This window comes from Pollachius pollachius, assembly GCF_949987615.1.
Source record: "Pollachius pollachius genome assembly, chromosome: 2".
NCBI classification, from domain to species: Eukaryota; Metazoa; Chordata; class Actinopteri; order Gadiformes; family Gadidae; genus Pollachius; species Pollachius pollachius.
In genome coordinates this window covers 13,026,198-13,049,473 of record NC_136935.1, presented here as the reverse complement: position 1 = coordinate 13,049,473, position 23,276 = coordinate 13,026,198, and the positions used below count along the sequence as shown (strand labels likewise).

Sequence of the window (23,276 nt, the reverse complement as noted above, 5' to 3'; positions counted from 1 at the left end):
AAAGCCATATTTTGGCAGGAGTGATTATGGGGTTTGTGTTCAGATAAATACCGCCAAAACAATAGCGCGCAATCAGGACTTCATAAACTGGTGAAAAGGCCACAGACGAATTAATGAGGGTTCTTCTCAGTGCCAGGGGGAGACACACACACACACACACACACACACACACACACACACACACACACACAACCACTCACACTCTCTGATGGAATCACAGAAAGTCCATATCACAGACACATTACAAGTAAATCGTTCTGGACACATTTTATATCCAAACGAGGCGGTGGGAATAGGACTCTAACCATGTAATTTACTGCTTATTTGGTTGCTTGTTGTTAGTCAATACACTCAACACTTAACTGTTTGCAAACGAATTGGCTATCACTGTGACCGTGGTGGTAAATGGTTAAATCTGTTAACTTTCATAGATAGTATGTCATCAAACAAAAACAATTTGGTGTGAAATGCATTTGCTATGTCAAACAAATAAGGAAGGGCTACATCTTCTTCATTCACCACATCCTATTTAGATGACCAACATTTTGCCTCTATTCTCCTTTCATCATAAAATCCTCTCCCCTCACAGAATATTTGAGCAAACATATGAAAAGATATTCAAAAGGTATTCAACATAACGATGGTTTTATTGTAAAGGTTGTAGTGGCAGACTATGTCTTGCACGGCGGCACGGACTGGATGACCTTTTCCCCCACCCTATCCACGCCACAGAAGTTGTAACTGTCAGAGAGGGAGCGAGAGAGAGAAAAATGTAACAGGGGGGGTTAAAATTTGTATTTCATTCGCAAAAGACACTTGCTCTTTATAAAACAATGATAATTGAATTTGTCTTTGATCGTGACTTTGCGTTTCAATGTATGCACTTTAACTTTTAATTCACAACTAAGGTTGTGCGATCTCCTGGGGGCAAGCTCCCCCATAGCAACGGATGCTCCAAGTTTCATGTTTAAGCAGTCGTTCACACCTAGTCTCATGGTGCCCTCTAGTGGTGAACCCTTTAAACTCTCGCTTTGACCGCCAATACAGTCCTAGAACCATACAGTATTCTAAAATCGTATGTGAAGATTCTAAAATACTTAAAAGACTCTGGAACTTTCCTGATTCTGGTTCAGGTTCTATAAAACTGGAATGATTCCGGAATTTTCCGCTGTGAGAGATGAAGAAAACGGGAATGATTCTTGGCTTACGTCTTATTGTCCTTCCCGCGCACCAGCTCGATCCTGGAGGCACTGTATGTGGGCTTAATGGGGTTAAAGATATGGTTGTTCCACTGGAAGGTCATCTCCTTGATCTCGCCTACATCCTTGTCGGTGTTGATGAGCAACTCATAGAACCCTGGAGACAGCAGGCCCCTGGGGATGGCGGTTAAGTGTTAGGCTTGGGAACACCAAATGTCTTTATGGGTAGCTCAAATTTATTTTATATTTTTCAAATGAACTCCACACAAATGTTTGTCATATTTTATGAGGCGGTGGCACCAGGATGAGGTGGCACAATAATAACTATAACCACAACTGTACATGAAGGTTTCACCTTTAGAGTTTTTAGTTATATTTATACATTTCTATCAATAGACGCCATGGCCATATGTACAGAGGCTCAGAAATGTTAATCTCTTCCAATTTGGAATAGACTACAAACATGGTTGTAGTTTTGAGTCCTTTAGTTGTTTGGTTGGGCGTCTTACACGTGGAGTTGGATAGACTCTGTCTCTTCGCGGTCTCCCTTCAGGGAGATATACATGAAGCCAGGGTTGGGCCAGACGGATCCGTCCAGCAGGACCTTGGCTCTGTAGCTGTACCCTGGAAACACACGATAGAAATGGGTGGTTTCAGAATCAGAAGTGGTGTGATTTCAGTAGGTTCCCATACCAGGAATTAGTTTTGGTACGTTGGTGCAAGAAGGAAATAAAAGATAATATTAGACCATGTTCGTTGTTGACATGGTTTATGTCAACAAGAGTTTTGTTCTGGACCCCATGCTTGCAATCGACTGGCTCAGTTGACAATCTCGTTATTCATTCAAACCACCAGGTAGTGAGCCCTTCATTTTGATTCAGAAGTGAATGCTAAGGCTTCATTCCAATTGCTTAAAAAAATCACCCCTTCCTATACTTACCTTCACCACTCGATAACAAATGTTGCCCCGCTCAGAATTCAGAATTATCACATTGCCTTAAACGCGGCCAACATCTTTTTAGACACAGATTATTTTTGTGTTACTACTAAAGTAATACACTTTTTGTAATAGTACTTAATACCAAAAGGTATATCTTGGTATTTGCTCCCTAATAACATGTAATTATATTCACCGTGAGTCACTTTGGATAACTTAGTATTACATTCATGCATTGGTACTTAGGACAAAAAATGTCTGGTTTTTGGGTAACTAGGTATTACAGTCATGCATTGGTACTTACGACCAAAAGGCTCTTTTTTCCCTGTGGTGAGGAAGAACTTGGTCCCAGCGGGAACAGAGGTCAGGTTGAACTTGATAGCTGACTGACCCATCAGGGGACAGGAGGCCCCGGTACATGGGAAGCACATTCCCTGCAGAACACAGAGACCCGAGGAGACAATGACATCCTCAATTGTATAGTTTGTACCGAACAACTTAATTGTAGTGGCCTACAAAAAATATTTTTTGTAGCTGGTTTGCACTTTTTGTAGCTAGTCTACACATTCTGAATCAGATGAAGGTCAAAAATACATAACGCCATTCTACAATGGTGTTGAGAAATATATATTTGTGCAAACTGTCTGGTTATGAAGTCATATCTATTAAACTATGATCATGGCATTTTATTTCCAGAGTGTGTCATGATCATGTTTTAATAGATATGACCTTTATCACCAGACATGCACTGCACCTTTACCAAACAACAATATCTAAACCATTCAAAAGTGCTGCTTTTCACTTTTTCAACAAACATTTTATATTAATGGCCACACTTGTAGATGGAATATGCCTAAAATGCATAATTTAAGCGTACCGCTTTACGTCATTATGCTCCAAACGTCTTTGGGACTTTATTCCTAAAGTAAAGCCTTGCAGTTACCTTGTATAAAGAAAGCATGAAGGAATTCATGTTTTCTTCACATTTCAAAGTACTGCCCTGTGTGGGACCTGCTTCAGGTCATGACTGCGTCAGAGACACGACCCCTCATGTTTACCAGGCTCCGAGCGAGCCCAGAGGGCCTGATGGCTTCTAGAGAAGGCTCCACTCTCTGTTTGCCTGGGCCCCGGTCCCGGAGCAGGATGAACTGTCGTTACCAACGGCGACAGCTGCAGGCGGGGGGTGGGGGGCTTGTTGTCGCCGTGGTGGCGTGGGCGAGCAAACTGGGACGACTAAATCACTGGTTCACAGCCATATCGGTGTCCTGGGTGACAGGTGGTGGCACCTGCTTCATACATGCGGCCGCTGTGGTCACAGCCGGGGCCAGTTTCTCCTACAACCCCCCCCAATTTCCTACCCCTACCAGCCTGACCTACGAAGGGACAGAGAGCCTTGTCTGCCCCCAACTCCCCCCAATATAAACATGCATATTCTATCTACACACACTGACACACACACACACACACACACACACACACACACACACACAAACACACACACACACACACACAGCCATCCCTATAGTTCCGTCCTTGCCCACATACACATACTTTGCTCACACATATAAACGGGCTGAAGAATAATAGCTCTGGGTTCAATCCTCCTATCCCCACAGCCTATACTGGAATCCTTAAGCAAGAGGCCTAAGTATGGGTACTTGTTCCTTATATGACTGATCGTGTACATGAACAGGATCTCACATTAAATGACCAGGCTGAATTAAATCGCTTTGAATAAGCTCCTTTGCTCACTAAATATTTGAAATACATAATAGTAACACCAACACACGGTGAAACACTCACAGCGGCGAAGCTTTCCTTGTCGGGGCAGGGGTAGGCCACGAAGCCGTGGGCCTTCACCGTGCTCTCGCTGTAGTACTGGTAAGCCCGTGCGTGGTTACAGCCGTCAAAGTCCACATTGCCTGGATTGAGGAGGAGAAGGAGGCGGGAGGAGAGGTTTGGGATTAAAAAGGGAGGTGGAGAGGTTTAGGATGGATGGAGGGATAGTTGCCTGACCGCACACTAGCTAACTGTCCTGTCAGCCATTCAGGACTGATTTCCTCCTTGAAATTAGACTCTTAGTAGCAGTCAATTTAGGTAACACACCATGTTGTGGAGGATTTTAAGGAGTTGTGAGATGGAGAGAATAGGAGGTGGAGGACAGGAGGAGTGTCGGTTGGAGAAGAGTGTGTGTCTGGAAGAGAGGAGGGGAGGAGCAGGAAGGAGTGCTGTGTTGAAGAAAGGGACAAGGAGTGAGGAGGAGGAGTAGGAGGATGTTGAAGCAAGGAGGAGGTGGGCATGTGAGGGGATGCTAGGTGGAGGAGTAAGGAGAGAGTGTTGAAGCTAGGAGGAGAGGGAGGGAGTGTGTGTTAAAGCGAGGAGGAGTGACGAGGAGAGAGTGTGCTGAAGGGAGAGAGACAGAGGACATTATAACAGTGTGTTGTTTTTTCTCCCAGCAAGGGTCTACCAGCGGACCCTCAGCTATGCGACACTTTCTCCCCCCCACCCCCCCCCCCCCCCGATCTGGGAGATCAAAGATGGAGGACTCAGCTGTGCATAATCCCCATTACCATCCTCCTCCCCCTCCTCTGTAGCTACAGCCTCATGCTACTTGATCCCCACGACGCCTCTGCGGTACATTCCAAACAAAACCCACTGTTCCATCTTTGGGAATATCTCCAACTGGAAAAACTTGGGTCTGGACTGGAAGATCTGTGGCTGGTGACAACGGTCCTGTCTAGCCTCACTAGCCTCACAAGTCAAGTCTTTTTATAGAAGAAGATAATGGGTTAATGGTAATAATGGGTTGAGGGTTGTGTAAATCTTGGACTGCATCATCTATCCCACTTCCTTGAAGTAGTTTCCTAATATTTTGCCATTCCCTCAGACGTGGGAAGACCCAGCCCACAAAGATCCTGACACCGGTTGCGTCGGCGACAACGACCTTTCACATTTATTGATTGTCATTGGTCCGGGATTTGCAGCCTCCAAATCTGAAAAATGTCTATGGTCAAACTTTTCGGGAGGTCAGTTCCAACCATCTCCCCGGGCCAGCTCACCTTCCCAGATGCCATCAAGATTGCTGGGGCTGCCACTGTTCTTGCTGCAGCCAGGCATGAGCTCCCCTCCATTAGGGTAGAAGTCGATATGGCCCATGTTCCCAGACATCCCTAGACCTGCAGTTGGTAGGATCAAATGGATTATGTTGAGAAACAATGACGCAATGCGGTACCGTTTTCATGAGATAATTTGTTAAAGTGAATGCCATCGGTTAGCAAGGTTTCAAATGAAATCCTCAGAATTTCCAATTGACAAGTTCTCATTGTGCTAAACTAAACCCCAATATTGATAGAATAAATGTTGGTTGTTTTTACACTTTGATTTATGTCTCTGGTTTTAATGTTTTAATTTACGTTTTTGGCCTTATATGTAATTATTAAACAAACAGGGTTGAAAGCCAGAGTATATCAGAATCATATCATGTGGCTTTGTGTCCAGAGATAGGGTTAGCTGATGTCCATCAGCTTTCTTTTGGCGACTCATCATTGTGCCTTCACGGTATGACTTGCATGTAGCAAGCATGTAGAAAGTGTGAACCGACCAAGTGCGTACCAAGCTTGTTTTTAGTGAACGGGAGTGAATCAGTGTGAATCACGTCTACGAAGGCGGCGTCGCTAGTATCCAGGCGCACGTCGCGGCTAGCTCCCTGGAAGTATGGCTCCACGGGATCCAAACCTGTCCGTGCGGTGAGGGGACAGAGAACGATTGAATGGAGTCTATCTCATCCAGCTAGTAACTGTTAAAAGGTAGCTCATTGGACAACGACATTTAGTTTCCTTTATGGTCGTCCGATATGTTGAATGGGGACAACATACATATCTACTTCATAAAATATATTGATGATTTTGACATCCAAATTCCATGCTCAGAACACACAAACTGTCTGTCATTTTAGGCAGTTTTTGACGGGCATGCTGTGGGACATACCGGTGATGCGTGCGAGATTGGGGACCAGCCTGCCGACCTCGCCAGCGGCGTGTGCGCCCAGGCTGTGTCCGATAATGTGGAACTTATCGGCCGTCTGCTTGTAGTAGCCCTATGTCACGCCACCAAGCACAAATATTAGGTCTAACACCAAGCATGCTAGGACACTTTCTTCTGATATTGTCTTTTACCCTAAGGTTGGAGATGAATCTATGTGTAATACTTTGTGTAGCCTATACACACCAACTAGAATTTACCTGTATTTTTTTTTACGTTATCCTCCCTTAATCTTGCTGAAAGACACTAGCCACATTTTCAAATTTGGAAAACATTGAAGACCACACACCTAACTATAGATGAAGTTACATTCAAAGGTTTGGCCGTGTGTTAAAGGAAACCACACACTAACCGACTCCGTTCCCGAACAGTCGTGATTCCCAAAACCGAGACTCTTGGAAATCGCAATTGCAATCTTACATTTGCAAACATTCCTTAAGCATAAGCTTCTCAAACACTATGGACGAAGTCATGGAGGCGGCGTGATAATTGACTGTACACTAATCTGTTTCCCAAATTCTCAACATTTTAGCTCTTTCTGCCATGGCTTCTGTAGTGATTACCAATCAGGGTTGCTCCCAATTGGCTATTATCTTTCCCATCTAACAGTCCATTCACTAAGTAGGCCTACTCGGCTGACCTCAGGGTTCCCTGCACACTACAGGATATTGGATCGTAAAAAGATTATATTTAGAATCTGTGTGGCCCTGATCAGGTTTAACACACTCAACGACACAGTGCAATCTATAATCTGACCAGAGCAACAAATGGGAAATCGGGCCCCAAAAATCGGCTGATAACGGCACCAATGTACCACCGGTTCTCAGACCCAGACACCTCACTGCTGTGCAGTGAGGTGTTTGGAAAAGTGGGGCCGTTGACGGCATTGGTCAGGGATCTTGGTTCCACAAATCAGACCAGTGAAGACAACGGTCCAACTTGGCCACGGAACAGAGTAAATGTTGCAGCTGAATCTCAACAATTTACGTATGTGCTATAGCCGTGCTCGACTATACTAGAAAGTGGAAAAGCTTGAGGCTCCCCTCTATGGCACTGTGAGTGAGGTGCTACCCTGCAGGCCATCTCCGCTACACCAGACTCACCATGAGGAAGTTGATCATGTGGGCCACCTGGGCTGCCACCACCCTGGCGTTGTTTGCGGCCTGGGCGTACGGCGCCCTAACGCCAGCCTTCCACTCCATCGCAATGCAGTTCACAGTGTCCCACTTGAGCATGTCCTGGTAGACGGTCACATCATCTATTAGAACGGCCTCATGAACCACAGTGAGGCCCAAGCCTGTGTAAGCAGGTGTTAGTAGCTGCTCCTGCTAGCAGAGGTTCTACATGCCTTGCACATATCCTGGGCCCAGTTCTCATCCTTGGCCACCAGGTATCCTGGGATGATGAAGCGTGTTGCCTTGAGCTTGTTGTAGTTGGTGACCTTCATTATTTTTGCGTCTGCCGTGATCTCCTGCCGAAGATAAATCCAGGATTCAGTTGGTTTATAATGCTACTGTTTAGTCTATTGAGTTATTAAGCAGCCATTTGTATCCAAAGCGACTTACAGAACACTGCTCCATGTCATTTTTAAGAGCAGGTCAGGGTTAGGTCATCAACTGAATAGTGCCTTTGTATCTGAACTGCAACTGTAAGTTGCTTTGGATAAAATCCCCTGCTAAAGAAAATAGTTCATAGCCTACCAAATAAGACAAAAAAAGGTGTGACTCCAAATCAATCTGAGAATCATTTAAAAATAAATATCAGAATCTGAGGCGACTCTGGCTGTGGAATTGGCTCTAAACAAAAGAGCCTATAATTTCGTTTATAAGTCATTTATTTCGTTTTAAAGCCTATCTATACCGATCTGTGTTGTATTCCTTGGGAAAATATATTTATTGTACCAAAGACGACATGGCGAAATGGAAGCATAAAACTTGCATCTGTTTTTTGTGGTTTTGATTTGAATCTGTAACGTGGAATCCGAATCAACGGAAACCTCCATCCCTACGCTAAAGATCGACCGCCCCTCTGCTCACGTGGTAGTACTTGTTCCTCGGGGTGAAGAGGAGGAAGCGCGTTTTGATCATGCCCGGCACCCAGGGCAGTTTGGCGAGGGGGCGCTCTTTGGTGCCCCCCCATGGCGGCAGGTCGCTAAAGCAGCCCAATCCATCGTAACAAACCTCATCAGCTGTGGACGACAACCACGAGTTGATCAGGATGGTACTTCGACAATTGGATGCATTTCGCTTTTTTAAAATGTGCATATATTTTCAAAATTATAATTCATAGGCCTACATCATTTGAGAAATTGTTCATTTGTAATTTACATACAAACCCAAAATATGACAAATTATTTTAATTTGCATTTCATTTGTTTATGACAGTCCTGTGCAGTTTTGTTACCTGCCTAGTGTGCTCTTCTGCTTATTCATGTTAAACAGGACACAACAAAACATTAGAACTATAAGAAATATTGAGATAACTTGCCATATGCTGATCCAAACAGGCAGAGGACCGCACCAAGAACCCAAATCTGTGTCATCTGGTGAACAAAAGGCCCATGGGAAACATGCCATTATAAAACAAAGACAGGAATTATCGACACCAAATCCCGTAATTAAGATGAACCCATATCTAGGACTTACCTCTGAGCAATAGATCCAACACTCTGAATATAAGCAGCGGACCTTTTTATAGAGCAACCAGGTGTTTTCACCCCCAAACGAGAATGGGAAAGCCACAGCTGTGTTGGTGTCAGGGACACGTCACTCATGACTGGTTTGCGGTGGAGATATTTGATTAGTTACATGTGTTTCAAAAAAGGCCCCTATGTACACCAATACATGTCCTGTTGTCTTAACGTTTGCGGTGGAGATATTTGATTAGTTACATGTGTTTCAAAAAAGGCCCTTATGTACACCAATGTACAGTATATGTCCTGTTGTCTTATCACTTGTTTGCGGTGGAGGTATTTGAGTAACATGTTTTTTTGAAAAAGCCTTTATGTGCATGTTTGTTTATGTAGGCCTACAGTATGTACGGCCTGTTGTCCCCAAGGTTTTAAGCGTTTTTTTTTGTTGGGAAATCGTGTTTGTCTCATGCTTTGAGCTGAATCAAAGGATGTTGCACAAAATTGCAAAAGGTTGAACAATCATAGGCACCTCTGTGTATCTATCCATTATCAGGGTCCTGTACAGTATGGGTGAATCAAGGGAATAAAACCTTTCTGGTGCACCAGACTCTATGGTGGATGAGAGAGCTGATCATACATTTGACCTGACATTATTTTCTTTGCACTATAGTGATTAAAGAAACGCACACTCGTGCTTTATAAAATATATACAAATATATATTTAATATATTTTATAAATATTTTTATCTTGAGCAATAACACCTCGACCAACATGCTACATCCCAACCACCTAGCCTCGAGCTTCACATGCAGCAAGTAATAATAACCAAGTGATAACGCACTTTTTTGTTTTGTTTAATTTAACATGTCTCAATGCACGGATTAAGATGCCAACAAATACAACTTCATTAACCTTCCAATGTGTCGTATTTAGATGCTGGTTGAAGGCTTAAGCGAAAATGTTGCATATTGAAAGTTATAATAGTAGAAGCTTAGTATTTTGCTGGGACAGGAACGCACCTCGAACCGCAAGGGCGAGCTGTCCGTTTAACCTACTTTACCGCCGAGCTTATTGATGCATTTGCACTGGAGAATACTAGCCAACAAGCACTTACCTTTCTGTCTCACCTTAAACCAAGCAGATAAAGAAATCACAACTTTATTTCCACCCTCCTCCCTCATTCGGCAGGTGGCAGGTGAACATTTTCAATAACAGTTCAGTAGGCCTACTGCGGTTTCATAAAGGTACAATCAGTTCATGTATCTATTGAATCGGGGCCAGTATAGTGGACAAAATATGTACGTTGCTTTTAGATTCAGCATAGATTCTCATGCGGCGCTTGACCGCGGTGTTTTGGTGTGCTGTTGGTCTACTGCGTCGCCTACCTGGGCCGCCCATTCAGGAGGCCGGACACGACGCTGCAAAATGTTTTTTTTGTGTTGAGTCCAACAGATGGCGTCAGACAGCAAGCAATGCCGTTCCTCTTTCGCTCTTCCCTCAGTGAATCGTTCTACCGTTAATAGCCTCCGTTCAAATGGAGTCCCGATTTAAGGGCTTTATCTTTTTGATAAGGAAAATCCAGTTCGTAGGCTTAATGCATACGCGTCTAGTTGGTGGTGTCACGAAACAGCAATATTGGGATGTCTTATCATCTAGTTCTCTGCGCATTAACGCCTCCACACGGAACAGAAAGATGTTAAATACACAGTCGCAGAGAAAATATAAAATATTTAACGGAGCGTCTACCTGATAAGCCTCAAAACATTGACCCACATGGACTTGTGGGGAGAAGTTTAATTTCAGATCAATGAGTGGACCGCGGGAGCTGGGTAAACAGCCAGAGACTAATCTCTACCAGATGATCCAGTGAGAGCATCGGGCTCTGGACCCCGGCTAATCCCATGCGAAAACAGCCCTAGGTGCACACTCCTCTCCCGGGCCGCTTGATAAATACTGGTCCATTATAGGTGTCTGGCTGGGAGGGAGTTTTCTAAAAAGAGGATCAGGGCTTATTTCTCTCTCTCTCTCTCTCTCTCTCTCTCTCTCTCTCTCTCTCTCTCTCTCTCTCTCTCTCTCCCTCTCTCTCTCTCTCTCTCTCTCTCTTTCTCTATTTATCGATGGAGTGAGTTCCATGCATGATTTTTGTAAATGTATGATTTCCGAAATAATTTGTTATAAATTAGAGTTGAGGTCTACGCACAATGATGCGCGTGCATCGACCATGGAAACTTGATACAAGGAGACAAGAAAATGTAATTCAAACACTCAACAATGGCTCACCTTGGACGAGTTTAACTCTTGGGCCTGCATCTTTTTTACTCACATTACTCACACGTTATGTTTTCTATTCCCATTTTACGCATGGGGTGCGTGCGTGTGAAGGAGCAGCGCGGTGGGTTTGTAGAACCGAAAGACGAAAGGGAAATTACGCCGTGGACAGTGCGAACCAGATTTGAGCCATGATAAGGAAATAAATACACCAAAAAAAAGAGACGACATTGGGTCTGCGCTGTGGCGGCTTACCGCCGGAATGTTAATCCTCCTAATATAGTGGACTACAGTTGGAGAGGCTGCTCGGGCCTTCGGGCTCCGCATCTGGGGACCGAGAGGAGGAGGAGGAGGAGGAGGAGGAGGAGGAGGAGGTGGAGAGGGGTCAGAGCGGAGGACAACTCAACTCCTATAAAGCCGCTAAAACAATAGGAGACATGACGGCTATTTTGTTCCACGTTAAGTAGGCTATATCGTATTGCATACACTAGCAGCGGTTATATTTTTAAACGTTACCCGAACTTAGTATTTTCCTCGAATACCCCCCTGTTACAGTGTTGTTGGAGTGAGGCCGAGGAAATAAGGGTCGTGCGTGCAAGCGTGCAGCTTGCGGGGGATAAGCGCGCATGTGTGGTCCGAGCAGCCCGAGGGAGAAGGACCCACTGGACCTCATAGTGTCTCTTTATTATGCGGTGGGGGTCCCCCTGCTTATCCACCCTGCCGCGAGAATGAAAGGGTAATAATTATTTAAAAAAAACAACACACATCTATGTTTAACCTATGTGTTTGTTTTATACTATATATATATATATATATATGTGTGTGTGTGTGTGTGTGTGTGTGTGTGTGTGTGTGTGTGTGTGTTATACTATAAATATATATGTGTATATATATTTTTGGATTAAATATATTTTTTATTAATCGTAATCCTTTCATATAATGTAGCCTATATACATATATATTTATAATCAAGCCTAAATAATCAAAAAAATATATCTAGTGACGCCATAGGCTATAGTGTCTTTAGGCCTAAACTGGTCCACTGTGTAGCTTATGACGAGCACATCGTCGCACCTGCGGTTCTGTGGACGTCTTTCAAACCTTTATGTAATGTAAGCACAGGTTACATAGAGCTCATAATTATTGAACACATACTTTCTGTTTTTACCACCGTATGATAAACATGAAGTAAATCGAGTAGCCTACATTCAACTTTTTTCTTTCTTTAAAAAAATAAAAGATTCATAAGTTAACATTTTATTTATTCTATTTTAAATTATTAACGCAAAAGACAGACAAAGAAGTAGCCAATCCCAAAAAGTAATTTGGTCTTGTTAATAATTTTTACAAGCCACACAGATAACTCTAATTTCCTCTAATCCTCAATCTGGAACAAATATGAAAAAGTCTGCTAATAAACTAAAATAATTCTGTTTGTATTCTAACACTAATTGCCATGAAGTCGCTTTCTGCTCGAGTCTCAATTATATTTATTAGAAAATCCCTCGTCGTGGCAGTGATTTATCATATCCAAGATGAATAATGAAGTGCTAATAGATGCTATATGTTCCCCGAAAATACAACCAGGAATTATTTGTAATTAGCAAATGCGTTGGGTCAGGTCACTGATAATAAGTCTTATGCGAAGAGATTGAATATTAAATGAGAAATCTGCTAGTTTTAATAAAACATGAGTCCTCGCCATTGGGTGTTGGCATCAGTATTCCACATGGTGTAGAGTGCGACTGAGCCTGATGGAGAGCGGTGCTGATGCTGCTGCGTAGATTACATGCAGTGCGCTGCTGATTAATAAACGGCTTTAAACGGCTTCTTGGTGATGCGCAATCGTCCCCCTTACATCCCCTTTTCAATCACTTTAAATCGAGTGTAAAACGTATGCAGTTGCTCTAATGTGTCTTAATCTCCGTCTGCAAATTAAATCACGGTAATAAAATAAGAAAAAAATGGTACAGTCACACATAGCAACGAGTATATTATATTTTATCCCTTTTCAAAGCGTTTCACGTGTAATCACTTGAGCGCCAAACTGGATTAACCACGAGGACCACTAAGGGACGTGTTGGACTGGAAAGGACACGTTATGAGTGCAGACAGATGGCCAAAGTAGACCTGCACGAGGGCAGTTGGACTCATTGTCGGTAGGCCTATACACTAGCACTAAAGAAAGGCGTCTCTATCTGCATCGCGACGCGTTTGCATAAACCAAATAATATTTATTCTATTGATATAACAACCTCTGTTCTCACAACTCAATAATAAGAACACATGTTCCTGAAAATATTCGGTTCATTTCCCCTCCCTCCCTCCTATTATTATATATTATTCTCGAATAATCGCAGCTTGCTTTAAGGAATAAATATAATATAAATATTCCAAAGAGTTGAACCTTATAACCTCTCCAAAGCAACCGCACTGGAACAGCCCACTCAGGTGAATAGTTGGGCAAGTTGTTATTTAATTGTGTGGCCCCAAAACTTGTAATTCAATGAGGTGCACCAGATATTCATGATTCAATATCTCTCAATTGCAAACTAGTTATGCTATGCTGTGATTTGGGATTTGAAATAGATAATTTTGGTGTTTGGTAGGCCTAGGCCTATATCCTCCATTACATTAAAACAATTGCCTTCATGTAAACTGAAAGCTTCTAGGTCAAAACGAAAATTATTGACAATTGTATGAATAAAAAAACTGGGTGATTAGAATGTTTTTTTTTTTTTTTTTTTAAACTGCTCAGTATTTGTGTCAACACAAAGCTCTCTGGTTTTCCCTCCACTTCCTATCTAAAAACCTGGCAGCGGCTGCATGACCAGCTTCTCCAAGTTCCTTGGGCGTTACTAGATATCCCCCCCGTCCCCCCTGCAGTGGTCATCGTTCATAGAGTGTAGGTCAAACATATCTGTAACGCAACCCCGGGCCGAGAACATCTCAATCTCCGTCTCCATCCATTACTCCTCCTTCTCCCTACTTTTCACTTTGCGTAATCGTTGCCATGGCGGTGAAACAGGGTTTCCATGGCACCGGTCATGTTGCAGGAACACAGTGTGTTTTGACCTGCGGTCGTAGCGACCACCACGGGTTAGAGATGGTTTGTAGATATAGATAGAGGGGGGGTGGGGTGAAAGGGTTGGTTCTGCACTGCTCCACGTCAAAGTATATTTCATAATTCATAAAAACAGATCATTTTATTGTTCTTTAATGGGACAAAGCAGGCTACACCAGAAAGAAAAGCTTATTTTTTGTTATAACAACTGCACTCTTACATACATTTTTTACAGTCATTTCACAGACTCCCTTTGTATAACACCACACAAATCTATAAACTCAATGGCTTCTTTAGAGTGAACTTTAGAAAGGTAGCTAATGTTCTCTTTGTGTGTGCATGCTTGTATGTGGCTGTGTGTGTGTGTGATGTGTGTGTGTGTGTTTGTAAGTATGTATGTGTGTGGCTGGCGGTGTTTCTGTGTGTGTGTGTGTGTGTGTGTGTGTGTGTGTGTGTGTGTGTGCGTGCGTGCATGTGTGTCTCAAGGATATTTTTACTTTCCAAGACTATGTTGGGTGGCCTCCACTTGGCCTCATTGGTTGACCTTTAACTTATGACCTTGGGAGGTGAGTGGAATTCACAACAAAGATTTAAAGTTCCTACGTGTGGTGCGCACGGTGCGTCAATCTCAGGGCTGCTGCCGCCACATGCGTCCCTCGCCTTCAAAGTACTACGCTTTCTCATAGATTCATAGTTTGTTTAGTTTTTTAGTCACATACAAAACAAAAAAAAGTCCATTATATACAGCTTCCTGTTGCGCAAGCGTCCAAACCACTGGTCCTAGGAAACGCAGCGGCAAAGATCACATGACCGTCAGTCAGTCTCCAAACCTCCAACATGTTTTTGTGTTTTTCTTTTTTTTTTTACCAAACCTTGCCTTCAATATTTACTGGTATCATGCAACTGAGGAACAGGAGACGATGGCAGCGTTTGACTTCAGAGATCCATGAAAACAGTCTGTGGAACCGAGCCACAATGTCTTCGGAGCACGTCGGAGAATAATTATCAGTGGTCCATCCAGAACAAGGTGGGGGGGGGGGGGGGGGGGGGGGGGGGGGGGGGGGGGGGGGGCAGGTGGTGGGGGGGGGGGGGGAGAGAGAAGGGGTGAGGGCTGTTTGGGTTCTGGAGATTATTCATGTCATGCACAATCCATTCATCGGTGATCTCTCCTCCCACTCAGAGTGAGCCATCATGGGTAAGAATAGTGTTGTTGTTTTTTCCTCTGTAAAGCTGGGAGACTCCTAGGGGGGGTGGGATGTTTGTCAGGGGGGTGGAGTTGGCGGTCGTTGGGGGTGAAGAGTTGAAGAGGGTAAGGGTGGGGGTTGTAGCGGTGGTGGTGGTGGACCAGTGGCTCCGGCCCGTGCTTCATACGGGCCGGTCCACGGCGTACTGACAGGGGCTGAGGTTGGACACGGGGTTCTGCACGGTGGGGTAGGCGAAGGTGGCGTGCTGCTTGGCCTTTAGCCGCAGGCTGGCCAGGCTGGAGTTGCAGGTGTCTCTGTACATGTAGGGGCTGGCCGAGCTGGCGTAGGGGCAGGTGGCGGCCGACACCGCCGAGTTGAGCCCAGACGGCCCATTGAGGTTGTTAAGGTTGCCGAGGTTGTTGAGGCCGCCGGAGGGCACGCCGGCCACGGACGACGGCACCATGCTGGGGGGCATGTTCATGGAGGGTAGGGAGCTGGGCGGCGAGAACATGGGCTGTGAGCTCAGCGGGCTGACGTTCATGGAGTTGAAGAAGGGAAAGCTCTTGGCCGAGAGGGGGCTGCTGGCCGCCAGGCTCTTGGTGGCCCAGTTGTTGTAGGAGTAACCCGTGTACATGTCGTCGTAGGGCTGCATCAGCCCGTTGAACTGGGCACCAAAGCCGTTCTTGCACAGCTCCGCCTGCTGGTTCCTCTCTCGCTTCCTCCACTTGGCACGCCGGTTCTTGAACCACACCTTGGGAACAGGGAGGAAGGGGAGAGTTCATTGCATGCTGAGGTACCGAAGGAGGAAGTGAATGGATCATGGGGCGCAGTCGGTATGGAGGTTTACAGTAGTGAAATGTGATTTGTATGTGAGGTATTTTGAAAGGTTTGACATTTTTGGAAAGGGTTTGGAGAATCTCTGATCAAGGGTGTTTCTGAACACACAGAAATCTACTTAGATGAGTTTCATGTTAATTAAACTTTTTGAAATTACTTTTTACTTTATCAGAATAACCGGTGACAGCTGTCTGCTGAAATTGTTTTGGATATACTTGAGAATGTATGCAGACTTTTTAAAAGACGCAATGATCTCAGAAACGAACTTTGTGTATTATCAAACAGTCATATTCAGTAAGCGTTAATAAACCTCATTATTTGAATAGTTGAATCCCAATGAAAGAAATGTCAGAGAATGGCAATTTTCACATTTGTCGTTTGTATGTTCTATGTTCAGAAGATATGAGACAGATTAAAGATGAAGTGCAAATCTAAATTAAGAGTTTTCAAAAGCTTCTTAAAAAACACAATCGTACAGAATCCTCCAAACTTCTCCTTTGACCTACCGCATAATAACCCCAAAAGTATCAGTACAAATATGTATTCAGGGTTTAAATAAAGACCTGTCCAGTATGGACTATCGTCTTTACGTTACAGCGAACAGGCCAGACAGCACCGGCTGCGTTTGTTATGGTTGTAACAAAATGCTATTGAACACTAATGCCAGACGAGGGTGTCTGTTACACACTGCATTTTCCAGGAGAGAGAGAGAGAGAGAGAGAGAGAGAGGTGGGGGGAATACCCCACTATCGGGGGTAACTGTTCCCCCAGATTGGGTCTCTCAAGCTGAAAGCACGGAGGGTGAAACACTTCAAAGCGGAGAAGCCAAGGTTATGCCACGGCTCTCTGAACTCAACTGACGTGGTTTGGTCAAGCGTTCTGGTGTTTACGTGCATGTGAACTTGCCCTGAGCTATTGTTCAGTATCTTTTCTTGGAACTATCAATTACTTATAATAGTACTACGGTCATACATAGTCCCTTTCAGTTAGGGGAAACAAAGTGGCTGGGGATTAAAGATGAATGGAAAGAGGCGTCAGGAAAGGTTGCTCCGTCTGGGATACGTTTGTTTGGATCATAAACAAGGAAAACCTGTTTGAAAACGCATTATTGTGCTTGTTTTCCTGACGCTTCCCTCCACCCATGCAATGTCCTCACCTTAATCTAGATACCAAAAGCAAACAGCAAACCTACCGATTATTTTGATTTCCTCATTATAAGAATCTCTGACAATATTTAATAATAATGTCAATTGATCCTGTCGTTGTCTGTAATGGGCCTTTACAGAAATCCTTATGCGGAGTGTATTCTCCAAAGAAATGCATCTGCAATCACATCAGTTTACAGGCCTTTGGTCTGGGAACTGGGTTCTCCAGAGTGGAGCTTGGTCAGAGAGGCCATTGGGGCCCCACAGAGAGGGGCTTGATCAGAGAAGGCCATTGGGGTCTTACAGAGAGGAGCTTGATCGGAGAGTCCATTGGGGTCCTACAGAGAGGGGCCTGGTCAGAGAAGGCCATTGGGGTCTTACAGAGAGGGGCCTGGTCAGAGAAGGCCATTGGGGTCTTACAGAGAGGAGCTTGATCGGAGAGGCCATTGGGTTCCTACAGAGAGGGGCCTGGTCAGAGAAGGCCATTGGGGTCTTACAGAGAGGGGCCTGGTCAGAGAAGGCCATTGGGGTCTTACAGAGAGGGGCCTGGTCAGAGAAGGCCATTGGGGTCTTACAGAGAGGGGCCTGGTCAGAGAAGGCCATTGGGGTCTAACAGAGAGGAGCTTGATCAGATTGAAAATGCCAGTGGGCCATGGATAGGTCGACATTGTGTGAGTGGTGTGTGTGGTCTGTTGTCCCTTCAAAAATAACAACCAGCCATGGCAGCTATGTGACCTTTCGTCCGGCCAACATTAATGTGATTCATTGCTTGTCAAGGTGGCCCACCATATTGTCATCTGCTAGAATGCGGCCGCTCCCACTCTATTTAGCCACCGTGACAAAATCAGTGTGGACGTGTGAGCTGAGAGTAAGTGACAGCCCGACAGCAGGTCACGGCCCGTGTACCTCTGACATTTAGGCCACTGGACTGGAACCTGTCCGCCTCTGGTCAGCAGAAGAGGCTTCTGAACTACCCCCCGGTTTATACGAGGTCTGAACACAGTTGGTCTACGTTTGGAAGGATTTGCTCGCCCTTTTTTTACTTTCACTTTGAAACTGCTCTGCTTTTTGTCTTTTACCAGTTAGAAGGGAAACCAAACTTATCTCAAGGCTGAGAAAGAATAGTAGTTTGAAGATTCAGGAGATGGATGTGACCACGTAAAGCTATCATCTAATTGGCCAACCCGCGGCTCCCGAGCCACTTGCAGCTCTTTACCTGGTATCATACGGCTATAACTTTCATATTGAAATGTGGAAAAAATATATAATATCTGACCTAACTTTTCCCCTGACTTTCCCTGACCTCCTGATCAAATCCAATCAGGTTTTCACTCAGCGTCAAGTTAGGGGGCCAGCTCTGCAAAGTCGTTGCATGACTAACCAAACGCTCTACTTGGCCACAAGACAATGTTTGGGGGAAAAAATACCAATTGTGTTAGGACCAATTACGAGATAGACAAAGGCGGGGATGGCAACCAATTACGAGATAACAGAGGGGGGATGGACCTGACAACTAGGGGACAGGTGGATGGAGAGGGCAGAGGGGCGGAGTTGGTCACCCACCCTGACGCGGGCCTCTGTGAGGTTGGTCCAGACGGCGATCTCCTCGCGGGTGCTCATGTCCGGGTAGCGGTTCCTCTGGAAGGTGGCCTCTAGCTCCTGCAGCTGCTGGCTGGTGAAGTGGGTCCGCTGCCGGCGCTGCTTCTTCTTCAGGGAGCCGTCCTCCGCACTGGACTCATCCAGCTGGTTCTGGTGGGTCTTCTCTGTGTCTGGAGAGAGAAAGGGCGGGGCAGGGGGGAAGGGGACATTTAGTGCCCGGGGCTCATGTTTTACGACGGGTGCCGTTCCGATGCGTCTAGCAGATGATTTTATACAAAGTGGCTAACAGTGAATTCTGATACGTGCTGTTAAATATAATTTTGCCATTTGGGGGACGCTCTTATCAAAGGTTTCTTGAGGTATATTTTTGCTCCTTTTTACTCATATTCTTCATATGAAATAGATACACTCAAAATGACTCCCCCCACATCTAAACATACACACCCAAACAGAAAGTGTATTAATAACAATCAACATGTGTATATTATCAAGGCAAGTACAGGGATTTTTGATATTTTCTATGAAAATATCAATAACTATTGATAATACTCCAATAATGATTCAGCTGGTATATAGTTGTACCATGTAGTACAGTGAAGTATATTATATTAGCAAAAAAGGATGGTTTGCTTCAAACACGCCTTGTTAAAGGCTTTTATTCACACACAATGATTTCCTATTTTGAACATAACCTTTCCCTGGTTGTATGAAGTACAACACAAGAACTGCCTCTATTATCCCAACATGTGTTGTACCAAACAACATCACACACTTTCACCCTTTAAGGTTGGTGACAAACATTACACACACTTTGACCCCGGACTGTATGCGACAACACATGCACGCGACACAAATCAAACTTTTTTGACACGCCCTGCACAAAGCAGAGTCCAAATTTGGATTTGTATGTCAGATAAATGTCAAATTCCTCCCCTCCCATACTGCACCCCCAACACAATACACTAACACTAACTTGAAAGTTTGATTCAGGAATTGAAACGAAGCGTAGCTCGAGGGAAACTCCCCTGCGATGTCGAACACAGTAAGGGGTGGAGTGGGCGAGTACGAATCCCTAATGTCTTGATTGGTTGTACTTATTTATTTGGTGATGCATACCTGAAATGCAGAATGTGTTTTCTGTTCCCTCGGGACATGGGTGTGAGGAACATCCCTGATTATTGTAAATTGTATCCATGTCTGTTGTGACTGGTAGACAGCCGTGCGAGGGATTATTCTGTAGTCTGACTCTAACACACACACATAGCAATTAACCCGGATTAGTTGTGTCCAGGATGACTCGTCTTTTTACAAGGTTAGGGAAGATGGCAGCTGACGCTGAGGACAGATGAAGGACACACACACACACACACACACACACACACACACACACACACACACACACACACACACACACACAAAGTCTCCCACATGTGTACATACACGGAGATGATTATAATGTACATTTACATGCATATAACCATGCATGCGTATATATAAAGATATAGAGACTTCTACGCACATACACTCACCCACACACAAACATGCATACAAACATGCATACACAAATAAAACCCCGCCACACACACACACACACACACACACACACACACACACACACACACACACACACACACACACACACACACACACACACACACACACATACACTCTGGAGGACCACACAGTTGTGTGTCTGCCCCCTCTTCACACCCCCCCCCCCCACCAGCCCTCTCTTCCGCACTGTGCTGAGGACCTCACAGAGAGCAGCTAAATGAGCCTGCTGTTCTAATCCCGGGGATCAGGGCTCATTGTGGGCCGGCAGGTTGGTCTGTGTTTGGTGACGGCTTAGCCCCCTCTCGGAGCCACAGGGAGACAGCGGCAGCGCGGAGCCGAGGAAGCCACCCTTCCCGACCAGAAAACCAATAAGAGGGACCTAACCTCCTCCTCCCCCTCCTCCTCCTCCTCCTCCTCCCCCTCCGTTATCTTGTTATCTGCGGCTGCTGGTAAACTGACACTGCGTTAGTACTCTTAGTCCACTTATTGGGCCCAAAGTCTGGGACACAATGCAGGGGAGGAGAGGGCAGTGGAACAATGGGGAGCAATCTGACTCTGGGGGTCTGGCTACACGGAGGGACCTCCGCCGAGGTCAACCCCTCTGTGTAAGCTGGACCAGACAATGAGAGAACCGCTTCAGCACCGAGTGACACACACCACTTTCTGTTCGTCAGTCTGTCTGTCTGTGCATGTGTGTGTGTGTCCTTCCGACTGACTGTATATCTGCCCATCTGTCTGTCCCTGTCTGTCTGTCTATTTCTCTGTCTCGTTCAGTTTAGTTCCCAAAGCAGTTTCTCCATCCTATTTATTTTTTGGATCTAACAAAACAGTCTGACATACTTTTTAGATTATCATAGAAATGTACACCGTAGTGTGCCTAGAATACCTTTAAAATGGCTCCCTGTTGGAAAACATAAGCTGATCAGGTAGAGGACTTTATGGCAGTGAATTAGCCGCAGAGCGCAGACATCTCTTTAAATCATCATGTCTGCCTCACAAGCATCTGAAGACTTTCACCACTGGCTTTATCGCCGGGCGAGCCTGCGTGGTGCAGCGCGGTTGCGAGGCTTTTACATCACAATCTGCATTGGCTCCGCATCAAAAACCCTCCTAAAACACATCCTCTGTCTCTGCCGACGCTTTCAAGTTAAACCGGGTGAACAATTGAAAGCTTTTTTTTTATCCTCCTTCTGAATGAGTCTAGTTGTCTACTTATGTTATATTCATTCGAGCAATTATTATCATAGCCTACTAATGCAGAAGGTCGACTTTTTTTTTCCATCCACGGCGCTTCGTGCTCGTCGTTAACGCGTCACATTATGCAGCGATTTGGTTGGCATGTAGGCCTTCTTGCTTTTTATTATCGGGCGAGGATTCAAAGCATATGCAGATGAACGCTGGTTGATTTCGACCTGCTTTTGCTATTGAGCAGGATGTCATAATTTATAATAGGCCTAACCTCCCACTTTCACCTCCTCTCAATTACAAAACCACCGTGTCTCGATTCGGTATATGCCCCCTTCATCCAAAACAAACATAGCAGGCCGACCTCCTGGTTTGTTTATTTAATACGACGGATCCAATGGCCTGTGGTGCTTTTATGTTTAAAACTGTCCATAGTCACCAAAGATATTTTTAATAGGCCTAACATTTATAAGTAGGAAAATTTGCCTAACGATAACCTAAATAAGGTATGGTTAAAATAATAATATTCATAATAACAAGCATAATCATACTAATAATCATAACAATTATAATCATTATTATGATGATGATGATTATTCTTAGTAGCCTATATAATTATTATACATATAATATATCGATTTCAATAGCCCTATTTAACACGATAGATATTTTTGTTGGACATGCCATTGTTCCTGAGAAATCGACAGCCAATACAAAAAATACATAACCTTTAAAAAAAAAAATAGCGATAGGACCTTAACATTTATCAGTGTTGCTGCATCTCCAGGCGACCACCAACTTCTTACCTTATTATGATACCCTGATTCAGAAATCAGGAGAAACATTCAACAAGACTCACCGCTGTGGTCCTGGCCTTTGCATCCCTGGTCGTGCTGCGGCGTCCCGGAGTCGGAGAGGGAGAGCGCCGGGCTGCGGGCCTCGCTGTCCGCCAGAAGGTTAAAATCCATCACCCCGCCTGCCAGGGTCTGGGAAACAGCAAGGTGCGATGTCCTTTAGCCAACAGTAACACCTACACACCACTTTGACTAAACTATTTAAATCTTGCCATTTATTCCAAAATATTATATTATAATATGCTTACAAGAAGTGAACGGAATTAATTACCTAGTGTCAAAAGAATTATCAATAAATATAAGCTAACACCGGGATTTGGCTGCTAAAGGACATTATCAATATCCTGCGAATACCGTTTTTAAAAATAGCAATATTTTTGTTGACACGAGAAAGCAAAATATAGGTCTCACTGTGTGTTATGGATGAGATTCTGACTATATAAATTCGGCTATAAATCCGTCTCCCGCGCATCGTTTCAGAGCAACACAAGTATTCTTGTAACTCGTCCTCAGCCAAAATAGCAACCAGACAAGACCGAGACGGAATCGAGCCGAAAATAAATGGCGGTTTTATTTATACGAGCGTCGTTAACACGTAGGAGATGTGAGGGACAATCACTCATTCGGGGCCAGAGATTTATGATGGCTTGGCTTAATTTAGAAAATCTACTTAGGCATGGGCCAATCACGTGGCTCCTCATGTCACTTGCGACATCCATTTAGGCCTGGTTCAATGACTTGGGTCGACAGGTCGGTCGCGACATCCAATTAAGCTT

General features: G+C 44.6%; 2 protein-coding genes across 2 annotated transcripts; both read right to left on the bottom strand.

Annotated features, from left to right (window-relative positions):
• Positions 1-671: 671 nt before the first annotated feature.
• On the bottom strand, positions 672-8,719 carry LOC307092162 (inactive pancreatic lipase-related protein 1-like; the record flags this gene model as incomplete). Its single annotated transcript, XM_079759066.1, has 12 exons — positions 672-741; positions 1,209-1,373; positions 1,709-1,823; positions 2,441-2,570; positions 3,940-4,058; positions 5,196-5,312; positions 5,749-5,871; positions 6,124-6,232; positions 7,281-7,415; positions 7,526-7,648; positions 8,214-8,365; positions 8,665-8,719. 12 exons carry the CDS (start codon positions 8,717-8,719, stop codon positions 672-674), a joined length of 1,413 nt encoding a protein of 470 aa, XP_079615192.1.
• A 6,788-nt stretch (positions 8,720-15,507) lies between these two features.
• Positions 15,508-22,614, bottom strand: pitx3 (paired-like homeodomain 3; the record flags this gene model as incomplete). Its single annotated transcript, XM_079730803.1, has 3 exons — positions 15,508-16,077; positions 18,872-19,077; positions 22,506-22,614. The coding sequence occupies 3 exons, from the start codon at positions 22,612-22,614 to the stop codon at positions 15,508-15,510; spliced, it is 885 nt and encodes a 294-aa protein (XP_079586929.1).
• Positions 22,615-23,276: the final 662 nt, after the last annotated feature.